The following is a 23,507-nucleotide window of genomic DNA, read 5'->3' on the forward strand; positions in this document are numbered from 1 at the left end:
TGGCTGGTTTACCTATCAACTGGGCAACCTAAGTTTGGTAACTTTGGCCCAGTCGATCTTGTCACACAACCCCACACACATAACATTAAAATAAATAAATGATGCTATTTAAAACCAAAGGTTAAAGTTCAGCACAGCCTGTGGTTATACACGTTCTACCTATAATCATCATTTCAAGGTGAGGTGGACTTAGCCCATATAACAAGCTGCTGCTGTCCCTGCTCTTCCCTCTAGCTGAATGCCCTCATCCTGTTCTTTTTGCCAGCTTTGGTGCTCAGCTGGGTCAGGTCAGTTTGCTCATTCAGTAGAGAGCAACCACAAGTATTTTCTGCTGGGTTCACAAGTACTCCTCAGCTGGACCACACTTCTCCAGGTCAGCGTGCCTGCTCAGTCAGCCCTGCTTGGCTCATCCAATTGCTCCGAGTTTGCAGCAGGGAATCCTGCAGCTGCTTTGGGAGCTGCTGCAGTTCCCATGCTGACAGCAATGCTGATCTGAGCAGTCCCACCCTTGGGTTTGCATCCTCTGCTGCCCTAGCAAAGCCAACACAACCATCTGTGGAGCCTTGGAGCCAATAGAACCAAGGGACCTGCTGAGCTGCTGGTTGGGCCAGGAAGAAGGAAGAGCCTGGAGTGAAAGCTGGATCAATCTGGCTAATGGAGCATTGCAAAGTGACAACGACAGCTCTCAGCAGCTCTCACTCCAGACCATAAAGACCTTCAGTTCAGCTGCTGGATCTGAAGAAACAGGGAATCCATTATGCCTGCTGTGAGAATACTGTCCTGACCCTGACCCAGGTGGGGAATTACAGACAATTCTTTGAAATCCGACAGTTTCGCTGTCCCATAGGGTGACCTACGTGTTTGTATATCTGCCTTTTTCACATTCACAAATCACCACGTAGACCACACGCACTTATGCTTAACACACCTTGCGACCTGTGAAAAAGACCAGCTCCTTGCATTCAAGGCCAGGCTGAATGAGGCCCCAGGCAACCAGATCTAGTGCCTATTCTATGATATATACATTCCTGTTCAGAGTTTCTGCTTCCTCTGTTCTACCTGTGTCCAACCACAAGCTCTTTAAAACATGGTCTTCACCTCTATTTTTGCTTCACCTGACATGTCAGGCATAGTGCTACGTAAATGCAGGTAATAACAGTACGGAGCATCCTGAAAGCTGTGAAGCAGTAACAGCTTTTCACAATTAGTCAAGCAATGAACAACACAATAATGCTGTATTTAGTTCTGAGGAGGTGTGATAAAGGCAAGGTCTTAACCCTGGGGGAGGTGTAGAGGGCAAAGAAACAGCTTAGCATCTCTGGGGCAATCTCTAAATTGACTCTTTCTTCCACATACTGAGCTCCATACCTTCCTTATTGACAAAACATCTCATTTACAGCTAACTTAGAAGAATCAAAAGAAGCAGAGAGACTTTTACCAGGCTGTGATGTCAGTATAGCAACAAAAAGCATATTGTGTTTGTTGGCAGGAAGTTGGACAGAGCTGTGTTATTTTAACTAAACTTTTGATCTGAAGCCATGTTCTTCTTTATTACTACCTGTAATACTGTCATATTTCAGAAATACAGATACAGGAGCCCACCCAGTGTTTCTGAAAGAAATTCCAGAAGTTAATTGGCTTAACAGAGATATACGTTACTCTTATCACTCTTCTGCAGCAGGCAGAACAAAAGGCAAGATGTTGGCCTTTGCAGCAGATCTGGCATTGGGCAGAAGTCCAAGCACACATTCAGTTTCTAGAAATCAGGATCTAATGCAATTCTGTCCAGTTTATTATTCCAACTCAATACCTTTTGCTAATCTCAGCATGCAGTAACGCAAAAGTCCTTTAACTTACAGATTCCCAAACCAACTGAATATTTGAAAAAACTTCCAAGAGGTTTTAGCCTAAGTGTAGTTCTACTGCAAAAGCATCTCTGCATTTATTCTTTGTGGTTCAAAGGCTTTTTTTGTATGTGTACACACTGAGAATGCCAGTTGTAAAAGAAGTCACATTGATGCTGAAAAATTACTTTGCTTTTCTACTTCAGTAAGTCAGCAGAAGAAGGTTCTTCACTTAGATATCTGTCTATAGACACATATACATAACAGTTAAAAAAAAACCTCCTTTAGCTCATGAAACACAAACAAGTATATCCACTTTTGCAAAGATATATGGTAAATCAGGCATTCACAGATGAACCAGAAAAGCAGAGTGAATATTCTGGTAGTCAGCACTTTGCCTTCACTGCTCGACAGCCTCTGCATGCACAAAAATCCCACTGGTACAGTATCACATGGGAGCTTCACAAGCCAGTGCACAGGTATCCATGTCTGCATCCAGGTGAACCCCATGGGAACCTCATGTGAGCAAGCAATTGTCTACCAGGGGCTGCACACTGTTTCCACCTCCACAGCAACAACATTAGGAGGCTGTAGAATTGCGAGGGTCCCCCCTTCCCAATGCAAACCATAAGATTCACCCACAATAAAAGCTCATACCTGTCTTTCAATAAATGCATTCATCCTCTGAAGCATTCCCTCGCAGGTAAATTCATAGGGCAAATAAGGGTCAATCTGTTGAAACACAGTGCATTGGGTTAGATGTGTTGTTTTTGTTCAAATGAGCATTGCAGTGCACTGCGGTAGCTGTTTGTATTCCAAAGACCATATAAGAGAAGCAAATATTAACAAATCCCAATTTGACAAAGTCATCAATAGTTTAAGCTGATTTCTTCTCCTTTGCAAAGGCTATAAAAGTTGCTCAATGATTATCTTTAAGGATATGCCAAATACTAAAATTTCAAGGCTTATTGCAAAGTAAGAGATACAAAACTAGCCTGAGACCCTGCTGGATGCTACTTTCAGTCCTGGAATTGAAGTGAAAAACAAAGCATTGAGACAAAAAAGGATGTGATACTTTCAAAAACATCTTCAGTTTTTTTCCCCTTTATTTTCTTCATAAAGTGCCCTCCTAGAATGCCACTCCATAAGTGTCCATGCATTTCAGGGTTAGTTATGTTAAGGCTATTGCATCAGCCAAAAGAGTTAAGCTGGTACTGGGCAGCCCGCAATGCTCTATGAACAGCAAGGAAGCCTCAGTGAACGCACAACATATGTACTGCTTTATGATTCACAATGAATTTGTATAGAAATGTAAGTTTCATCTCACATTTGTTTCATTCAGGTAAGATCCTGATTTACCCATCCTAAATCATGATTATCAGATACAACAGGGATAGAATGACAGCATTTTCCCCCAATAACCTATGAAGCAATTAAACTAACATTATGAGGCAGTCTACTGACGTTCCATGATATACTCTCAAGTGTTGATATCAAATTGAGAATACGTTTCTCACCTTTTGATTCAAAATTGACTTCACAGCCTTCTCCACTTCAGAAAGATCATGGATGTCTACAGTCCAAACGTGGGGCTTCCCAATGTAAACTTCAGCATAGGGATGCTGAGATGTTAGCTGCAAGGAAGAAATGGCATCGTCAAAAATGACGGTGTTAGGATTGCTTTCCCCTCACTCTCTTCACCAGGTTTGGTGAATGAAATACACTAGTAGAATGCAAGAACTCAGCTACAACTGAACAGTAAATTTCATTCCTTCTGAGCTCTCTTTCAGATTCTCCATGTTTAAATTCAGAGAGTGAATTGAGTAGGAAAAGTGAAGATCTGATAACAATGCAGCTCATAAGCAACATTTGTACACTTCCACTTGTGGCTTTGCTTCTCACAACATCTAACATTGCAGAATAATTGCTGCTTACATTAATTCCTGTTCGTGCGACCCAGTCTGCCCTCTGTGTTGGGCACAGCTCCTTCACAGAGCAGTACCAGCTGTCACAGCTTGCCACTGCTGCCAGCCCAGGTTGGACCCGTGTGACTGGCTGCCAGAGCTGGCACCCTTGCCCTGTCTCTCCAAATTTCAAACAGTTCCAAGCTTCTATGAGCAGAAGTGTATAAAAGATCATTTCTATAACTCAGGATGAATTATGACTGCTATTTCTGTTGCTACTTTTACTACAAGCATCATTTGACCTCGAGAGTGTTAACTGCTATTTTGCTCAACCCTTGGTCAGAAAGCAATTTCAATAAATATTCCAGTAGATATCCAAGAAAAGTGATCCCAGAGATGGCTTGTTAGATTCCTCAGCTAGCAGGATGGCACTGCAAGTGAATTTTGTGACAGCTTTCACCGTCCTTGCTCTCTTTCTCACCTAAACACAAGGAGCTACTCAACTGCCTGAGTTCCTAGGACACTTCTGTTTGAACTTTACACTGCAGAAGCTGCATTTCTGTTACTTTTAGTTCCAACAAAAAAATTTTCAACTGTGCCTTTAAAAATACGAGCATAGGCAGTCCTTCAAATTCCACAAAGCCTTAGGAGTCAGGCACTAGACCACTCTTCTATCATCTCAGTAGGCAGAGAACAATGTTACAGATTTGGAAGATGAACAACTGTACTTCCTAGGCTAGTAACTGTTTGAGTATTGAGAACAACCAACAATGTGTTCCTATTGCAGCAGGCATTCTGCACCTGTACTCACAAAAAATTAGAACTATTTCTAATACTGAAATGCTTTAATTAGCTGAGGCTTGATATTTTAGATATTCATCTGGCTATAATTACGACTTATTAGAATACTTCTAAGTAGGTTCAAAATTAATTTCTAATTTGAAGTCCTTTTGCTCCCTAAAAGCAGAAGATTATTTCTGTGGGGAAAGAAACCACACCCATCAAACGCATTTCAACTAGACTTACTTAGCATACAGTGCTCTCTTTTTCTTTTTTTGCAAGGAAGAGAAATGGAGAGGAGCTGCCGGTACAAATACTGGTACCAAAGAAGCTGTTGGAAGGTGAATTTCTCTGTTGTTTTTTTTTTCCTTCCTGTTTCTCTTACCTGGTAGAGTGGAAGCAGGTAACTGCCCACCCCAGATCCGCTGCAAACAAACATGAACTTAGAGCATGAGAAATAGCAATTTGCAATGGTTACTTTACTGTAGAAAATATAGAGTTAATTTTCAAATTGGTCAGTGGATAATCAATTAATTTTCAGAATGACACAAATGTTTGTTGTTAATACTTGAAAAAACTGGTAGACGGATGGCAGAACTTTTTTAAACTCAAGAAATCAGCACCAAGATAAGTGGATCTAAATGCAGTTGTGGAAACTAGTTACAACAAAGGTTGCTTTTATGACAGATCAACTGAGCACACAAATGGAGTAACACCGGTGAAGAACGCTCACGGTATTGTTCTGTACTGAAGCTGTCAGTAGGGATTATTCTTCTGTGCAGGTCAAGTGCACAGTATTCCTGTTACAGCTGACAGATGTCAGCAGGATTTAGCAGAGCATTCCATGCACTAAAACTCCTACTAGAGTTAGGTGGGTCACAAGCAGCCTGATTAGTTTTAGTATTTGGGCACAGAACAACTTTTAGAGAGACAGGTGAGGAACTCAGAAGGAAAGCTCTGAGAGGTGCCAAGTCCAAGGAGAAGGTTCAAATAGCCTTCTTTTCATTACTGCTATCTCCTTTGGTGGTAGCAATGCAAACTGTGGGAAGGGCTGAGGTATGAAGAGCTGAAAGGTACCTACAGCCCTGGCACGCAAACTTATAATCAACTTCTGTTCATGGCTGTAAATAGGAAACTGTCCTTTGCCCCTTAGCTTGCTGGCACTGCTCAGTACACAGTTTATAAAGCCAAAACACAGCATCAGTTAGGAGATACTGCTGTGCAAGCTTCTCATCACCTAAGCATTCCTTCAGATAATATGTAAAGGAAATGCCTATACACATCTATGATGAAGTTATGGTCACAAGCAAAAGACTTGATATCAGAAAAGGCTACGTGACTACTAAATGCTTGCAGGTGTTGTAGGCTTGTGCCATAGCTGGCTGGCTTGCTTAGCCTTGTTCTTCTCTTAACAGAGGCTAGACACCCTGGCTGTTTTGTAAGCTTGAGGTTTAGTTTTCCTTTTATCTCAAATAGTCAGTTCTCCAAATTCATTCTGTTGCTCAACTGCAAATAGAGTGTGTTGTTACCATTAATAGCAGTGCTTAACAGTGCTTGAATAGATTTTTTTCCTGAGAAAAAAAATAAATACAAAAACATATGCAACAATCCTACAAAAGCTGTTCTAAGCATTAAGACATTTATTTAGTTCCTGTGAAGAACACAATAATATGTTTCTTCCACAAAATAAAAATGCTTTCCAGCAACACATCGTATATGACCTGTTCCAGGTCAGAACATCAGCTGTACAAATACAGTTTAGTTTATGGTCTGTGAATAAGAATTAGCAGAACATACACACAGACACAGAGGTAAAGCTTAACAGTATGTGAATAAGGATTGCTCATCCCACTGATGGCTAACGAAAATGACAGTTGTACACATCTTGCAGTAAACTGTGAGCATTTATGCAACTTCTCCTATATTGTGTTACTAAAAAGAAATCCACACTCATTTTCAATAAAGAACCAATCAACATTAACAAAGCTTACCTCTCGGAGTGTTGGCTTGCCTTTGAAAAATTCTGTGTTTTTGCTACTTTTTGGTGGATTAAATCTTAAATTCAGAAAAGCACATCCATTAGCAATAGCCTCTAAAGGAGCAGGCCCTTCATAGGGAAATCCAAGACCAACAAACAACTGAAAAGCAGAAAAGAAGGTCCGTCTCAATGTTTGTTCTTTACAGAAATTGAAAACTAAGGCCTAACACAAAATAAACAATCACACACTCAAAACATACAAGCCTGCAAAAAACACTAAGAAGAAAATGTGATTCAGCAGCTCACTCCCTCATACTCAAGCAGTAATGGAATGTCCTGTCAAACACATTTGACAATAATCTTCTGTAATGAACTAAGATGGCTTTTCATGTAGCTGAGGGAACAACAGACCCTTTCAGTTTTCTTTTTTTTTTTTTTTTTGGGGGGGGGGGGGGGGAGCGAAATCATTTGGTGATTTGATCGAAATTCAAATGAAACTCCTGAGCTGTCTAGCACGTACAAGTTTTAATGCAGCAACCGCACTGAACAGCCGCAGTACTGTTTTCTCTCTCTCACACACCAGCTAACTTGCTGAACATGAACACTATCCTGGCAAGCCGGTTGAGTCTAATTAAAACGGTAGGTGGCAGCAAACATCAACTGAAGACACTAGTCAGCAGAGGTTTGCAAAGGATTAAATGGATTCAACGCCCCAAGGTACACTGCAGGAGGTAAACTGCATCGCAAAGCTATTCCTATAGTCAGCTTCACCACAAAGCTATTCTTATTGTCAGCTGAGATGACAGGTGCTCTAGAAAAAGCAGTGTTTTTCCTCAATGTGAAGAAATCTAGTATTTTGTCAGAATTGCAAGCATTTACTTGTATCTTGATCCCTTTCTTGGCCTAGCATAATTCCTGAATTAAATGATTTTATTTGAAAGTATAATGGGAGAATGAAAAGCTCTGATGATAACAGCAATGTCTCAGCAATGCTTGGCAACCTTATGTACATACATATGTGTTTATATAGCTACTCATTTTTTCAGAATGAAAGGGAATCTTTGTAACTGTTAGAATACTGGAATTCATGTATTAGAATTGTGATCAGAACCATGCATTCAAGGAATTCCAATGATACTTTTCTACTTTGTTTTCTGCAGCATAGAAATGAACAGCAGACTCACATTCCAGGAGCTAACCTTACCTCGATACACAGACCTGTAGTCAGTAGTGCTGTGCACAGGTGTTGCAGCATTGGCCCTCTCTGACCCACGACAACAGTATTTTTCTAGGTTGGCCATCCAAAAAGAAGGTTTACCTCACCTTGTTTGAGAACGTACAATTTTCACAGCATGGAGCTGAATGTTGGTTCTTCCGTTTTCAATTTTCAGTTTAAAAAAAGTCATCCACTTGCACAACGCTTCTCAGCCATCTTGCTGAGAAATCTTACAGGAAATGCTCCAGTAGCTGATAAAAAAAGATCTGAACAACAATTTCCACCAAAGCTGGATTGTATAAATTTGGGCTTTATATGTGGTATAAGATATATTATCTTACAGTTAAAAAAAAAAGGAAAAAAAAAATACTAAATTTCACATCAAAAGAGGTTTAATTTAAAGGAAGGAAATCTTTTGAAAATACTAAATTAGATGTGAAACTATTTCATACAATCTGCACGCAGGATGTTTGGCTTTTTGTAAAACTACTCCTTAGCTTAGGCAAAAAACCAGCTGAGAACCAGCAATTAGAACCATCTGAAGCATCAATTCTCCTACAATCCTGTGTTTGCCTGTTATGTAGAGAATGCAGGTTTGTTTCATTTTTCACTTTTTTAATAAGCTGCTGCTGTGCACTGTTGAACAGTTTTGTGTCTGACTGGTCCGTTTACTTAGGAGGAAGCTCCATGGGGAAAGAAATATGTTTTTATGTTTTGACAGCACAGAGCACACAGTCAACACTTAATTTATAATAAATAGCCTACCACCTGTTTCATATCAATTTTCAAGCCTTACTTCTAAGCAGCACCATACCTTTGAAAAAATAAAGGAAGATGTTCCTCTAGCTCCCATAAGGCTGGAATGGTGGCCTGGTGTGCGTTGCCTGCTGGCTCAGGGCCTCACACTGCAGCCCGGCTCATTCTTGCCTGCAGCCCCCAGCTCCTCCTTTCAGCCCCCCTAGCTCTTTCAGCACTCTCCCTCACATCATCTTCATTAGCTCAGCTCAGATCCCCAAAGTGAATCTACACCCTGCTGCTGGAAACTGGCCTTACTGATGTTCCTTGCTTAGCGTGAGATAAAGACTGTGTGGAAGAGAAGGCTTTCACCCACAAAACAACAGAGATTTAGGACAGACTATATTTCTACATGTTTGTGACATAAAACAACACTGCTGTCTCCACACAGGGCTCCTGACCACGGCTCTCTTCCCACATGCTGGGCCTGTGCAGACCCGACTGCTTCACCTTGTGGCTGCAGCTCCATAATGAAAAGCTTCACATTTGAGTGTATAGGCAGTGTGACTGTGGGCACACCCTGGAAGGCCAGCCTTGATCTTGACTTGCTAGCTGGAGCAAAACTGCTATGCAAAGTAGAATTCCCTTATCCATCACTGGTAAGTTAGTGCTTGAAAGCATTTCATTCTGTATGTGAGCATTTTTCTCAACTTCAAAATGTTTTTGAAAGCCACACCATCATTATTCACGCATTTCTTTAAGTGGGCACATGCCACAGTAGGCAGTGTATGCTTATACCATATGTAACGAGAAGATTGCCAGAAGGAGTTTACAGTATAAAAGTATATCTACAGGAGATAACAGTAAGATAAATACAGATGTAAAATGATTATTAGCATCATTTTTCTTTCGCTTCCTTTTTTTAAACCACTTCCTTGTTTGCAAGGTCTGGTACCCATGTGCACCTGCAAGTCTGCACAAATCAAAGACGAGGATTCAGATCTGCAATCTCACTTGCACAACTTAAACACACAGGTGTTGAAACCTTTACAGGAGTACTTTGGTTTATCATAAGGTAGGCTCTTCAGAAACCTTTTCTGCCTTTGCAGTGAAATGAACTCCTGCTACAGAATTTCAGGCTCTTGAGCTGGCCAGTGAGCATCACGGCACCCAAAACACCACTTCTCTGATCATAATGTCAGCATTTCTGTCATGGTGCAGTAGCTAAATGGAGACTTCTCTGGCATGATATCTGACATGACAAGTACTTTGCAACCACTGCCATGACAAGCAAATTTAAATTATGCATTGTTTGAAATCAGTGACTTTCAGTTAACACTAAGCAATTTATCCATGGAATTTACACCAACATATTGGGCCATTATTAAAATGAGTACTTGAATAAATAATCTAAATTATAGCCCTAAGTATAAAACTAGAGCTGAATATTTTAACCGTATAATCCTGAACGGGGGAACAGAAATATTTCATATTTCAGAGACTAAGTGCTGCAGTTCCATGAACAGGAGTGTTTTGTGTTTCTCTATTCTTCTTCCCCTCCTAGCATCGGTGCACTTCATCTCATTGAGTCTGTTGGGCTGGTAGTTCATTGTTGCTTTTGTGTGCCTATTTACTGGACTATTTTGTATATTCTCTTCTGAACTATGGAAAGAAGTACAGCAAAATCTGTAGTTTACTATCTCAATACATTTTCCTCATTAATATAAAATGCCTTCTGAAAATTCTGTGATTGAAATATCTTCACAACATATTCGCTTTTTAAATGGCTATTCAGCTGTATTTTGATGAGTCTGGAAGTGAAAAGTATATTACTTCATAAAAGGCAATATCAAAAAAGGTTGAAGTTCATTTTCCTATTTATGCTTATCACAGAATCACAGAATGGCCAGGGTTGGAAGGGATCTCAAGGATCATGAATCTCCAACCCCCTGCCACATGCAGGGCCACCACCAGACCAGGCTGCCCAGGGCCCCATCCAATCTGGCCTTGAACACCTCCAGGGATGGGGCATCCACAGCCTCTCTGGGCAGCTGTTCCAGCAGCTCACCACCCTCTCTGTAAAGAACTTCCCCTGACATCCAACCTAAATCTCCCCTCCCTCAACTTAAAGCCATTTCCCCTTATCCTGCAGTTATCAATCCTTTCAAAGAGTTGATTCCCCTCCTGTTTGTTGGCTCCCTTTAGGTATCGAAAGGCTGCAATGAGGTCACCCCACAGCCTTCTTTTCTCCAGGCTGAACAAGCCCAGCTCCCTCAGACTGTCTTTGTAGGGGAGGTGCACCACTTTCATTAACTGCCATTCCGAAAGCATAAATGACCGTTTAGTAGAAGAATTTGGGTTCCCTCAAAAAATTTGCAAGAACAGGGAGCACAAAGTTGCATCTGAAACTTTCTCAAAAGGAGGAGTGTTTCTCAAAATCTCAGTGCTGGTTCTCTCAGGACAGCCTGGTGCCAGCCCAGCTGTGAGCAGAAGAGTTGGCATGGAGGCTGCATCTTGCCTCCTTCTGTTGATCTGAGATGCTGAATGGCTCCATATCTTCTCAGGAATTGCTGCATCTCTGCAGCTTGTCATACACCACACAGCTGAACTAGTCAAGATGGACGTTGAGTAGCACCCCCTGCTTGTGAAGCACACTTATGCTGAAATGTATGGCTTTGTGATGTGCTCTAGGAGAAAATGGCAGCTGCATGCTTCTGAGAATAACTGTGTCCTATACTAAGTACCAAATATGAACAAAAGCCTTGTCTGTGCTGTTACTGTTGGAATTTTCTGTTTAAGGGCAAAATAAAGTGCTGAAAAGTAAGCTGACAGGTGTGGGTCGCTGCAGTTGGGTGACTTGTTGAAGTATTATTTAGCTCTGACTTTCTAAAACTAGATCAACTGCAAACTGACCTGACAAAAATGTGCTACCACAATGTTGAAATCATATACGATGAAAGAATCTTTGCCTTTGGATCTTGAAGTGCATGTTTAGAAAGAGAAATCAAACAGTTTTTGGAAGCTTAAAAGGAAAGTTTGTTGCTTAGAGACAGTGAGCAGCAGGCTAGATGGCTCAAGTGAGTTCTGCACGCACACGTTGCCAGCAGCGAGGTACAGCTCCTGTTGTTCATGGATTTTTAGCACACTGATTGTTCAGTGACAAAAACCTTAACTAAATTCATTATGGGGCCTGGTCACGTTGCCTGGCAATTAAAGTGATTATGATTAAAAAGTGTCCTTGGACATCACTGGATGCGTGTGCACACTCACAGGAAGCTTCTTAGGGCACAATGCTCCCTTTCAAGTCATCTTGATTTCTGTGAAAACCCCGCACTGACGCTAGCAATTCAATGCCAGGAACTATTGATATCAACATGATGAATTCACAGATGTAGCAGATGGCCAATGGAGACAGGTGAATGGTGCTTTATACTAGGCTATGTTAAAATGTTGTCTCAAAGGAGATCAGAATCAGAAACTGTGAATGTACAGGCAACAAGACGACTTAGATCAAGTGTGTAGATTAACACTAAGAATCAACCATATGCTAAAGCAGAAAAGCCATGGAACCGATAAGATGCTAAACATCAGTTAGCAAAAACTAAAATAAAACCCCAAATACAAAATCAAACAGGTCCGACTGAAAAAGTGCAATTCGATTAGATGATAATTCTCAGCTTCCACTTTCAGTATCAGATGCCGCTGTTTTTATCTTGAGCTAGATATATTGGATCAAGAATTATACAGGGGTAATAACCAAAATTGATGGTGCAGTAAGACATATTTCTTTTCATTATCAGAACTACACTGCACTCTGATTTGTCTGACAATAAAACAAACTAAGTATTAGGAGAATTGGATAGACTCCTAACTGCGTATTATCAGGCTAGAGGTTTGTTGGCCTGGTTACATCTTTCAATTTTTCTGAACCACATCAGTGTGCGTCTTGGCCATCTGATAAAAAGAATGCAGAACATTTTGAAAGGATATTCCTCAGTGTTAGGAGAAAAGCAAACCGACAATGCACAACAGCATAGAAAATCAAGTGCCTGTAGGACTCTGAAAAGAGTAGAGATTGAATCCACACTTCTCACAGAAATTCAGTTTGTGAGAAATAAACAACTTGCTGATCACAGGAGTACCTTGCCTCCATAAGCTAGTATCCTCCATTGGATCTCACTAGTCAAAGTATGGAGTAAAACTAGACTTGCTACTTCCAATCATAAAAGCCTGTGCTTAACTGTAAAACACACATTTTGAATTTGTCCTAAATTATATCTTTATGTTGCATCTTAGCACTGTTTGTTTTTTGTTTTTTTTTAATTATAAGGACACCAGTAATTCTGCAGGAAACTCATTAATTTAGTTTACTATTCCACTCAATAGAATGTATTTGTTTTTCCACAAGAAGTCATTGTTTGTGCTTGGGGTTATTACAATGTCAAAATTCCACCCACATTAGTAATTGTGGTTAATACAGTGATTTCATACTCCACGAGGGTGAAAGCTGTGTAATCTCAATATTATCTGTCATGAATGTAAATGTTGACTTTTTAATCTGCAACATTATGTGTATCTGTATGTATGAAGTACATACACCCAGTGGTTGCCTTTAAAATGTCATAATTTGCCAACAGTTGTCACGCAGAGATGTCAAATTACCATCATTTCCCCCAGCATTCAAAAGGAGTTCTCTACTGTTATGTGGGAAGACTGGAAAATGCTTTTGCTTTTCTTTTTTAATAGATTCTTCTGTGGAAGTGCACAGCAAGAAACCATCAACAGTGGAGATTAAGTTCTATATATTTTGCTAACTTTAAACACACAACCCCATTTATTTCACCAACCGAAAGCTAAACATTCTATTTAAATGTAATATACTAAGCATCTCAGTGATGTAAAATGTTCCACAAGGATTATGGGAATGGCAATGAAAATCCAATAGCATTCCAATTGCAGGGACAAAAGCTTATTTATTTAAGTGTACACATTGCCCCTTATCTTGACCTCCCTTGACTATGAAGCCACAGGCAAAGCATACCACAAAAAGCACACTCATCTGCTCTCTCTTGTCTCCGCACAACTGGAGCAGAGAGAAGGAAATGAATGGAGAATGAGGGACTTGCCTTTATTCTTTTCCTCCCTACAGAATGGGGTCAACTTCATGTTAAAGTCATTGGTAGGGCAGAGCAAGCATTCCTGTTGTACAGCTTTCATATAACGCTTAACTTTCACATTATGGATCTAAAACAAAGTATTTCCTCAGCTGATAATCTCTTTGAGCTGAATACAACATTTGGGAAAATGAAACATGAATTTAGCCACGTTTTTCAAGCTCCTTGTTAAATGTATCTCCTAGATTGTCCCAATTTTCTAGTAATAGCTGTCAATCCAAAAAACACGGGCACAATCACAAATATGTTATTAGCATATGGAAGAAAATTAAATCTCTTTTTTATTGGATCATTTATACTTCCAGTACTTTAAAATTAGGAGCACAGTTGTAGGAGGTGAAGTGCACCGTACTTCATGTACGTGATGCAGAGATACTGTCTCTCTTTACCTATTTTTGCTATTTCTCCTTGACAAACTTACCTTGGTTTCTCTCAGTAGAAACTGCAGATCCCGCCCACTGAGTATACCATGGTTTTTTACATAGCCAGGAATATAAATCGTGCTTGTCCCATGAACAGTTCCATGGACTTCCATATAGGTATGAATAACATCCAGATAAGCCTTCTTGTCCTGTAATAGCAACAATAAAATATTTTGAGGCTTTACACATTTCAAACAGAGATCAAGATCAGATACCAAAATGACAGAAAGGGAAGAAGTTTCTCATTCTTACATTTTCTTGCATGATTCCTCATACGATCACTCTTACATTTTCTCTACGCGACTCATATAATATCCAACCTTTCATTAAATTTTTAGTTTTCTTTTTTATTAGTTTCCAAAAAAAATGCAGCTTTAATATTTGTAATATATGTAATAAATAAATACCAAGGTTCTATTAATTTCTAACTGGATAAAACATAGGTCACCAGGTAGTTGTACAGTCAGCACTGCCTAAACAGTACTTGTCTTCAAATCGTGAAAACAAAAAACAGTAAAAATCCCAAAACAAGAAAAACTACAAATGACTCATTGTGAAATATCAAATTGTCACTCTGATTTTCTTGGAGATGTAACAAAATAATTGTTCACCTTCTTTGTGAAGAAAAGCTCGAATCTCACCTTATAAGCTACGCTCCTGCCAAATGATACATACTCTTACCTAAATGTGTAAAATCTGAGTCTCATGACATACCTGTAAATACTCCAATTACCTGAAGTTTAAGAAGCACTTTGGAAAACACCCAGAATAAACGGATTCATACTGTTGCATTAAACAAAATAAAAAGCCCACAAGAAAACAGTATACATCCTCATTTGCAAACAAGAATTACTTTTAATTTTCAGTACCATATGTTTTTTTGAGTTTTAAAGACTGCTAGTATTCCAAAAGCAATTAGCTAAAGACTGTATTTACAGCCAGTATGCAGCAGAGATCAGAGAATTCCCCTCAATATTTGCACATAGTCTTAGTAATAACTCTAAAATTAGGCAACAAGTTTCTTAACTTCCTGGCAGCAAGACAGTGTTTAAGAAGTCTACTTCAAATCACTACTTTTGTCATGTAAATTCTGTGCTCCATTCTTCACAGCCCTATGTGATAGCTGGCAACAATTTTACCGAAGTTCATTCAAAGGGCAAATTAACTGGGAAAAACCTGTCTTTTCAATTCTTGGAGAAGCAATAAGGCATCAGGCCTGGATGAATGATCATCAATACTTCCTAGAACATCCTTCCTAAATGAACTGCTGATATACATTCAAATGCACAGGTTATTTAATGTCACGTAATGACCAGCTTCTTGCTTTTGCTACCTCTGCTGCTAGGACTGTATTTGATGAAGTGAACTGCCTGTGTCATTACTGAATCACTCTGTCCTGGTAGGTCGGCCAAGACTACACCATTCAATGTCCTGTGTTAAGCATTATGCTAAATAGGCAACAAATGGAGACAAAGGGTTGCTGTTATTTGTTAATTAATACAAGGCATTTTTTAAAAAATAAGCTTTTTGCTTCTATTTCAAATCTGAAAAGATGTTCCTCCCATTATTAGTAAAATAAAGTAACATCATTCGAAACTTAGAGAAGCTCATGCATTTTGTTAAAAGAAAATCAATTCCAAACTTTGCATTCTTTCTTACACCTCAAGTCTTGGCTATTTTTGGAGTCAGAGAAGATAAATCTTCGATCTGAACTAGTTCTGCTGCCACCTTCTTCTTACCCATTATCTCATTTTCAAAGACTAACATAAAATGGACCGATACAATTGTCCCGTTTTCACCTCCTGCTTCTATATGATGACAATAAAAATCTAGAGGGTTTCTGAGAAACACCCGTGATGTCCATCACAAATTTTGCTGGAAACACTCTTTGGTGCATATAATGGACATTGGATTCATCCTAAAAATATTTCCCAAATCACATGTTAATAACAAAGTAAATATTCCTACTGTGTTTATGTGCCATCTTCTAAATTCCAGCAACTGCTTGCTACAAAACGAGGAATGCAGGGTTAAAGAAGGATACATAGGATGAAAAGAGTGGGCTTCCATGCTGTATTTACAGTTGCGCTTTTTGGGGAGTAGGGAAGGTCTTAAATGACAAAACAATTCTAAACACTTAGAACAATGAATTAGAAAATAAGAAAGCATAGGTATAGCCTTTAGAAATACAAGGACTGCAAGTAAATAAGGAAATGTGATGTGCAAACAAAATAAGAGCATTCCTTTCATTGTTAAACCACTTCCTGAGTTTGTTTGCTTGAGTATGGATTTAAATTTTCTAAATTTAAATTAATCCTAAAAAAATAGAAGTAAACTCCTGATTTTTACTTTACCTAAAGGTAATTCAAAGAGGACCAAAGAAATGCAGAGATTATGATCATGGGCTGCTGGCTAGTAAAGCAATATCAGACTGCTCTTCACAGACTGGGTCAAGCTGCATTATTCACTATATTCACTCTCTGCAATGCAAAACTTAAGAGCATGAAAGATTATTGCATCAAAATAGAGCAAATTATTTCTCCTCAGAATCAAAATGGAAGGGTAGTGGTAACAAACAGTCACACAAGTTCCTTCTGAAACAAGTTTTTAGCAGCTAAGATAAATTTGCCATTCAAGAAAAGCATATTTGTTGATCACTGAGTGAAGAACTGTCATTACCATACATCAGTTATTTCCACCTACCTTCAAAGGCATTGTAAGGCCTTTCTCATCAAAGCAATCAAATGACAACAGGCTGATAAGTCTTTCCATAAGAAAATGCTGGCAGCAAGGTGCAGCATGAAGGGCTGAAATTTTACGTTTGGCGCATCAAAATGTAAAAGCATAAATGCAACAAAAGTATATGGCAGAAACATGATGCATGAAGAACTAAACTCTGCTTTTTTCTTGTCATGATAAAAGACACCCACATATTACTTTGTGATACACTTTGTCAGTGTAAAGTAACATTTTTGCAATTTTAGACCATTTGAGTAACCTCACGGAACATCAGAAATTCAGCAAGGAACAAAACCAACCACCGCATGCACAGAACTGCAGGCTTATTACATTACACAAATCTTGATTCAGAGTCCCAAACCAGATGAAGGGGTTGAAAGTTCAAACTGTAAAAGAGGCCTATAACCAGTTCCATCTTCAAACAATGAAACAAGTCAGAACACAATTATTTTTACACAAGTTGAGAAACATAATACAGAGAAGTAAGAATTACTGGAACAGTTCTTTGTGTATTTCCTAAGTGCATACTGTTAAGTCTCAAGGTTCAAACACCAGAGTGCTTATTTGCTAGAAGTCCAAGGTCAGCCAAAACCCAGTGGTATGTTCAAAGTGCATAACTGAGCCTGACACAAGCATAAGATGCTTAAGAAGCTTTGAAAAAAAATCTTCATTTTTGCATAAGATCCAGATTAGACCATGCTTAGAAGATAGGTCTTAAGAGATCTCAAAAACTGGTCAAGGGATGCTTTATCAATAGGCAAGCAATCAGATAATTCCCTGGGATGAAAAAAATCCAGAAGGAGAGAGAATATGTAAAGGAAGTATTATATAACCTTGCAGAGCTTTCGTGCTCCCTGAATGTCTGTTTATGAACCTCTTGTTAGGCACTCGCCTCAAATACCTGTACAAAACATACACTGGCACGTACATAGATAGTATTTGTTTGCACATATATAGATACATATATATATTTGCATAAGGAATGAATAAAGCACTTCAATAAACACCAGTATTTATCTATGTCACTGATCATTTCCTCCATTTATTCCATAAATTTTTTTTAAAATTACATTATTATTTTTATCAGTGAGATTTTTAGAAGATTTGCCAATTTCATTGTTATCCAGTGCTTATTAATGCATAAACAAAGAATTTCCTGCTCTTTGAATGCAATTTCCAGAACTAACAATGTGAAGTACTTGTGCACTATAAGCACTGAAGCAGGAAAGTACGGGGTACAAGAGAAATTAGCAAGTGAGACCACAGGAAGAAAAAGTTGTTATGTTGGTTTTTTAACATCATTACTAGACAATGATGTGAATCGGTACTGTAACACCTGACTAGTTTATAGGGCAGCTGCAGAGATCTGGAAAAAAGTGAAGCTGATCACTGACTAAAACACCAGGTTTATTTCAGCTTATTAAGTGCCATAAAGGACGGTGCTCCTGGTGCCCAGAGGCAGCAGCAAAAGATAGTTTTAAATGATAGAAAAGCTCACAGTGCTGCTGCAAATTTGAAGGACGAGAAAAAAAACACTACGAGGTAAGTTTGTGAGTGCACTGAGCAGGTGAGAGAGAGAAGGTGAGAAGGATCTTTTCCCTTTCCCTTATGTTTCTTCTCACTCCAAAAATGAAATGAAACATTCATCCGAAGTATGTTGCTAAATCTCAAGCACAAAAAAAAACAAGCAGAAGGAAATGAAATGCAATGCTGCCAGCAGCAAAACACTGATCTTTGCTCATAATAGAAACATTCCCTAGAAGTGTAGTTTTTCCTGGCTTTGCCCCATCTTATTCTTCCCAATTCATCCAACATGGAATACAGCAGGGAAATTACACATGTCACACAGAGTTATAAAAGGGAAAGCTTTGTATAAATAGCCTTGGTTTTCTACTTTCCCAATAAAAACTGAAGTGTAAACATCTCCCACTTACAGTTCTACAAAACTTGCTCTGCAGACATTGCACACTTAGGAATACACACCTTGTCAAGGGGCATTAGCAACAAACATAAATTTGTCTTTCAACATAAAAATATTTTTAAAGCAACTTCAATGCACTTGTTTTAGTAAAACACAATGTTTTACTAAAGCAATCATAATACAAATGTTAAGCTACATTTTTATGAGTATTTTCTCATTCAGGTCAAATTCTGCCCTCTCTCATGTCACCCTGCAAAACTAGAATTTAAAATGAATCTTGACTCTTCTTTCTACAATTGAGAGCCAAGTACTGGAAAAGTATGATGGGAAATGCAGGAAGAACAAAAAAAATAGACCTATAGGAGCTAAGAAGATGTGAAAGGCTTCAAGCATTCCCTTTTAATTGAAATGCTGTGTAATTAAACCCAATTTTGATAATGGAAGCTTATGTGTTTTACTCAGATTTTATTCATTCCTTGTACATCACTTAGACAGACAGAGGTCTCTCTTCATTCTTTAGTATTGCTAGAAATCCCAGATAAAAACTCTAACCTCTGTCTGCAAACATTCAAAACTTGGCAAGTGTTACCCATGATAACTTATATATAGGGATAATCTTTAAAAATGCAGGGAAATTCTTCACGGCCTCTTGTTTGTAATCCTCAACCCACTTAAATCTGATATATTTATCAGAAGGAAGTAAACAAGAAGACATTTCTTACAGTCTCTGCAGCACACATCCTTCTTGACCTCCAGCAAGACATACCTACGTTTCCGCACTGCAAAGTGGTACTAAGGCTACTGGTCTCAGGTCATAGGCCTGTATATTTTTCATACATTTCTCTGTATCCATCAGTGCTGACAGAACAGGGGTCACTATATTCCTCTTTCCACTGCTTATCATTTTTGAATCAGAATGTAACCCCCTGAATGATGTGGCAAGACAGAACACTGTCTGCAAGCAATCCGCTACTCTTTAGCTACAATAACCTTGTTAGTTTATCAGTTTAAGCAGATGGTCTGAAATAGCCTCATCACCGCTGGTTATGCAGCAGAGCTGGGAACAGGAGGATTTCTAGCAAAGATGAAGTGACAACTAAATTGGGATCTTTCTTCTACAGGCTTAGCTAGATGCAAAGAAGGAGCTGCAACCATGGTTATATGATGGAATATTAGTATTTCTAGTCTCTCTTCCAGGGAAAAGAAAAAAAATGAACTCTGAGCTGACAATATGGTCTCCCTGGTTCCATTTCAATCCATTTGGTCCAAAATTAAGCAAGCTATTTGCTACTAATACTCCAAAAAAGCCTTTCAATTTGGGAATCAGAACACTCTCCCCTTCACACTGTGCTTCTCTAATGACTGACCAGAACCAACAGTGACACAGTGGAGATTACACTTCTTGTTAATTGGCTTCATTCAGTGTAAAGACAAGTAGCTGGACAAACAGATTAGTCTAGTTCAGTACAACCATGGCGGCAGATGAAAAGAGCACTGAACAAGGAAAATGAAGGAAATGAGAAATAAGCAAATTACACAGACACAAGATTAATTCAAGCCCACTGCTGATGACAAGAATTGGATTTTGTCCATCCAAATAAGACATCCCACGTGGTCACCAATTCAAACCCTGTCTTCAGTGATTGCACTCCACGTCCCAGTGTGGGCGTGACCACAGTTACAGTTAAGATGTGCTTGGTGTAACAAGCCATCAGGAAGCAGCTTAATATGGCCAAAAATTAAGTCCCACATTTTTGGAGAAACAAGGCAGGCAATACTAATTGAAATGGAGCAGTGAGTTGGAAAGTAGCATTTCTAAAAAAACACGATGTGAGGATCTTGGACGATAATTAATCTGAACAAAAGTTCCTAATGGTGAAGAGGATGTGTATAATAATGCATACAATTTTTGTTTTTTGTTTTGGTGCTAGTAAAGGGCCCAAATGCCCTTTGCTAACATTCACATTTCTAGAGGAATGAACAATATTGAAAAGGTTCAGAGAAAACAGATGTGTGAGAACTCTTAAGGCTTAGAAACCTCAGAGCTCTCAGCAGCTCAATACATGCACACAGGCTTTTCAAAAGATAACTATGGGTTTCCTTTACCTCAACCAATATAATGGGTAAATAAGAGCAATATCATCAATCCAGTAGTAAAGCCTACAACTGCTACTAAGACTGGAAATTATAGTCTACAAATTTGTACAAGAATAAAAATAAATCACAGTCATAAAAGAGAAGGCAATTAAGAAATTAATCAGAGGAAGTAGTAAGGTTTCCATTGTGTGCTATTTAAAACTCATTATAGGATGTTCTTTTCCAAAAAGCCATGTTCTTGCTTTAATCAGCTCATGAGTATCCTGTATGTCACACAGAATCTCAGACTAGACAATCACAAGTCTCCCCTCTGGGCAGATAATCTATTAATACATATTTCTGAATTAATGAAGACTGAGAAAGACATGTATGTCAGTGAAAAGAAACCCTCCACTAGTGACTAGCCACATCTCATTCCTTAAATCCAGCTAATGCTCAACAGGTTGTTCTACTGATACAAAGTAGAAATCAGGTCAGAAAGCACAGATAACTATTTACATGCAACTGAGAGACTGATAATGAGATCAGAAACTAAACGCGCAAGAGCTTCGGCCACAAGAGACTTGAATTTAAGGATCCTAGCTCTGCACTAGTACTGTGCAGGCAAAGCAGGCTGCAAAAGGGGACACAGCAAGTCATTCTATAGCATGAGATCAAAAAGAATAACTGTCACAGTATTTGTATGATACTAAGTAAAACTTCCTTTTAAAACACCGATTACATGGCTTAGGGCAATAAACCCATATATAAACCCAAAGGATTACAACTGAACATGCACAGCTAATATACATAATTTTCTCAGCACAAGAACTAAGAAGCGTTCAGCTTTATCTTTTTTCTACTGAACATCCTGGCAACATTTTCCCATTCATCTTAAGTTTCTGTTTTGTCTAACAGTTATTAGACTGAATGTTAATTGTGTGGGTCAGAAAACTGCACAAGACTGATATTCTCATGCCAAGCAAGAGAAAAGGAAGGAAAATGTAAGAAACAGGTGTGCCCTCACTGTTCAGTCATTTAGTCCTATGTACAGCACAGTCTGTACCTATCAGTTCCATTTGCAATTGACAAGACTTAAAATATGAGGTTTTTTTATGCAGCCCAATATATGATACTTGGTGAAAATACGACCAGATCTCAGTGTTGTTATTCTACAGTACTTCTCTGCAAGTGGGAGAGACACTGCAGTAATTACAACACTAAAGAAACGCAGATCTGACGTTACATAGAAATAAAATGAGGTTGCACACTTCTAGAGTCTTCAGTGAAATACCCCGACCAGTTCAAAATACAGCACACTTCTGGTTGTAGATATATAAAAATAAATCACTGAATGAAACCTTTGTATATGACAATGATTGAAGCTTACAAAGCTTCTTGGAACCTTTAATTTCCCATTGCTTCTAACAGCTACTTTATCATCCAAAATTATTGTGATATTAAGTTTACAAAAAACTATTAATCCATTAGTAGTAGGGTGTGCATAAATAACAATGGATCCATCTTAATCTAGACAGATACAAGTTTCCTCATCAGCAAGACTTCAAGATCTTCAATTCAATTCTCTAAATGCTGATTTTCAGACAAAGAACAGGTTCATAGAAAAGGAATACCTCTAAGTTGAGAGTTATGTCTTATTATATTGATCAAAATAAATTTACTCAGGCAAATAACTTCAGAAAACTCACCTTCCAGAAATTATCTACTTTGCCATAAACGAGAGATTGATTCTGCCTTTTGATGTCATTAATGTGTTTAATGTCACTGGAATTCAAATGCTGCTCTACCACAAATCCAAGGAAGCTGTTATCTGGAGTGTGAGCTGTAAGAAATGGAGCATATTCAGAATCTCTTTAAGTATTAGTTAATGTTACAAAAGCATTCATGTTGCCAAGAAAATAGGCATAAGGAACATAATATTCAACAAACTACTTCACGTTCTCACTGAGAGATACATTTGCTTACCTTATTTTTGAGAATAGCTCCTACTAATTTTAAGTCCTTCTGCACATGTCTACTGAAGTAAGCAGCTATATTCTGGCTCATTTCCTTTAATAAAATTTCTGCAGCTGGACCAAGGCCAATGATACTGACTTTTTTTTTTTGTGTACTCAGCCTCATTTTACTATTAGAGATAAGAGAACCAGAAGGAAACCAGCTTGACAATCCCAAAGATACAATACCATGTGATTTGAAGGAACACGGTATTTAAGCTTGTTAACAAAGCAGTATGTTGCTGAGTGTGATAAACCTTATTAAATTACTTGGGCTCACCTCCTATATTGAAAGAGTCAACATACATTCTATGTTAAGTATTAGCCTATGAAGTCACACCATGCAAATCAGAATACAAGTTTCACTGCTTAATTCACTCAAATATATGTTATAAAATAAAAAAGGGACAACTGAAATGTCAATACTTTTGTGTTAGTTGCAAAGGATATACAATTTACTCTTCATTGTCTATATTACTTTTAGTTTTCATTGGTCTTTTTTCAGCAGTGACCTCCAGCAGCATTAGGCACTTTTCCTCCTACAAAGGTAAAGAATTGTAGACTCATGGCAACTAAGTTAGTGGGTTTTTTGTCTATTTTGTGGGTGGCGTTGCTGCTGGTGCTTTTGACTGTTTGTTTGTTGAAAAGGTGTTCAATTGCAGGGATGAACCACAATGTTCAAAGCTTCTGGTAAGAATTCATC

General features: G+C 38.6%; 1 protein-coding gene across 4 annotated transcripts in view; it reads right to left on the reverse strand.

Annotated features, from left to right (window-relative positions):
• The window catches only part of MGAT5 (alpha-1,6-mannosylglycoprotein 6-beta-N-acetylglucosaminyltransferase), a 113,525-nt gene that overhangs the window by 10,032 nt on the left and 79,986 nt on the right, over nt 1-23,507 (reverse strand). For all 4 annotated transcript variants that reach the window (XM_042877675.1, XM_042877676.1, XM_042877674.1 and 1 more), the window contains 5 exons: nt 22,499-22,632; nt 14,053-14,202; nt 6,520-6,666; nt 3,362-3,478; nt 2,502-2,576 (listed from right to left, as the gene is read on the reverse strand). In XM_042877675.1, the coding sequence (XP_042733609.1) occupies nt 2,502-2,576; nt 3,362-3,478; nt 6,520-6,666; nt 14,053-14,202; nt 22,499-22,632 (623 nt within the window). The remainder of the gene's footprint in view (nt 1-2,501; nt 2,577-3,361; nt 3,479-6,519; nt 6,667-14,052; nt 14,203-22,498; nt 22,633-23,507) is intronic.

The sequence above is a fragment of the Lagopus leucura genome, unplaced genomic scaffold (genome assembly GCF_019238085.1).
Source record: "Lagopus leucura isolate 7727_CA_CO unplaced genomic scaffold, USGS_WTPT01 Super-Scaffold_100019, whole genome shotgun sequence".
Classification (NCBI taxonomy): Eukaryota; Metazoa; Chordata; class Aves; order Galliformes; family Phasianidae; genus Lagopus; species Lagopus leucura.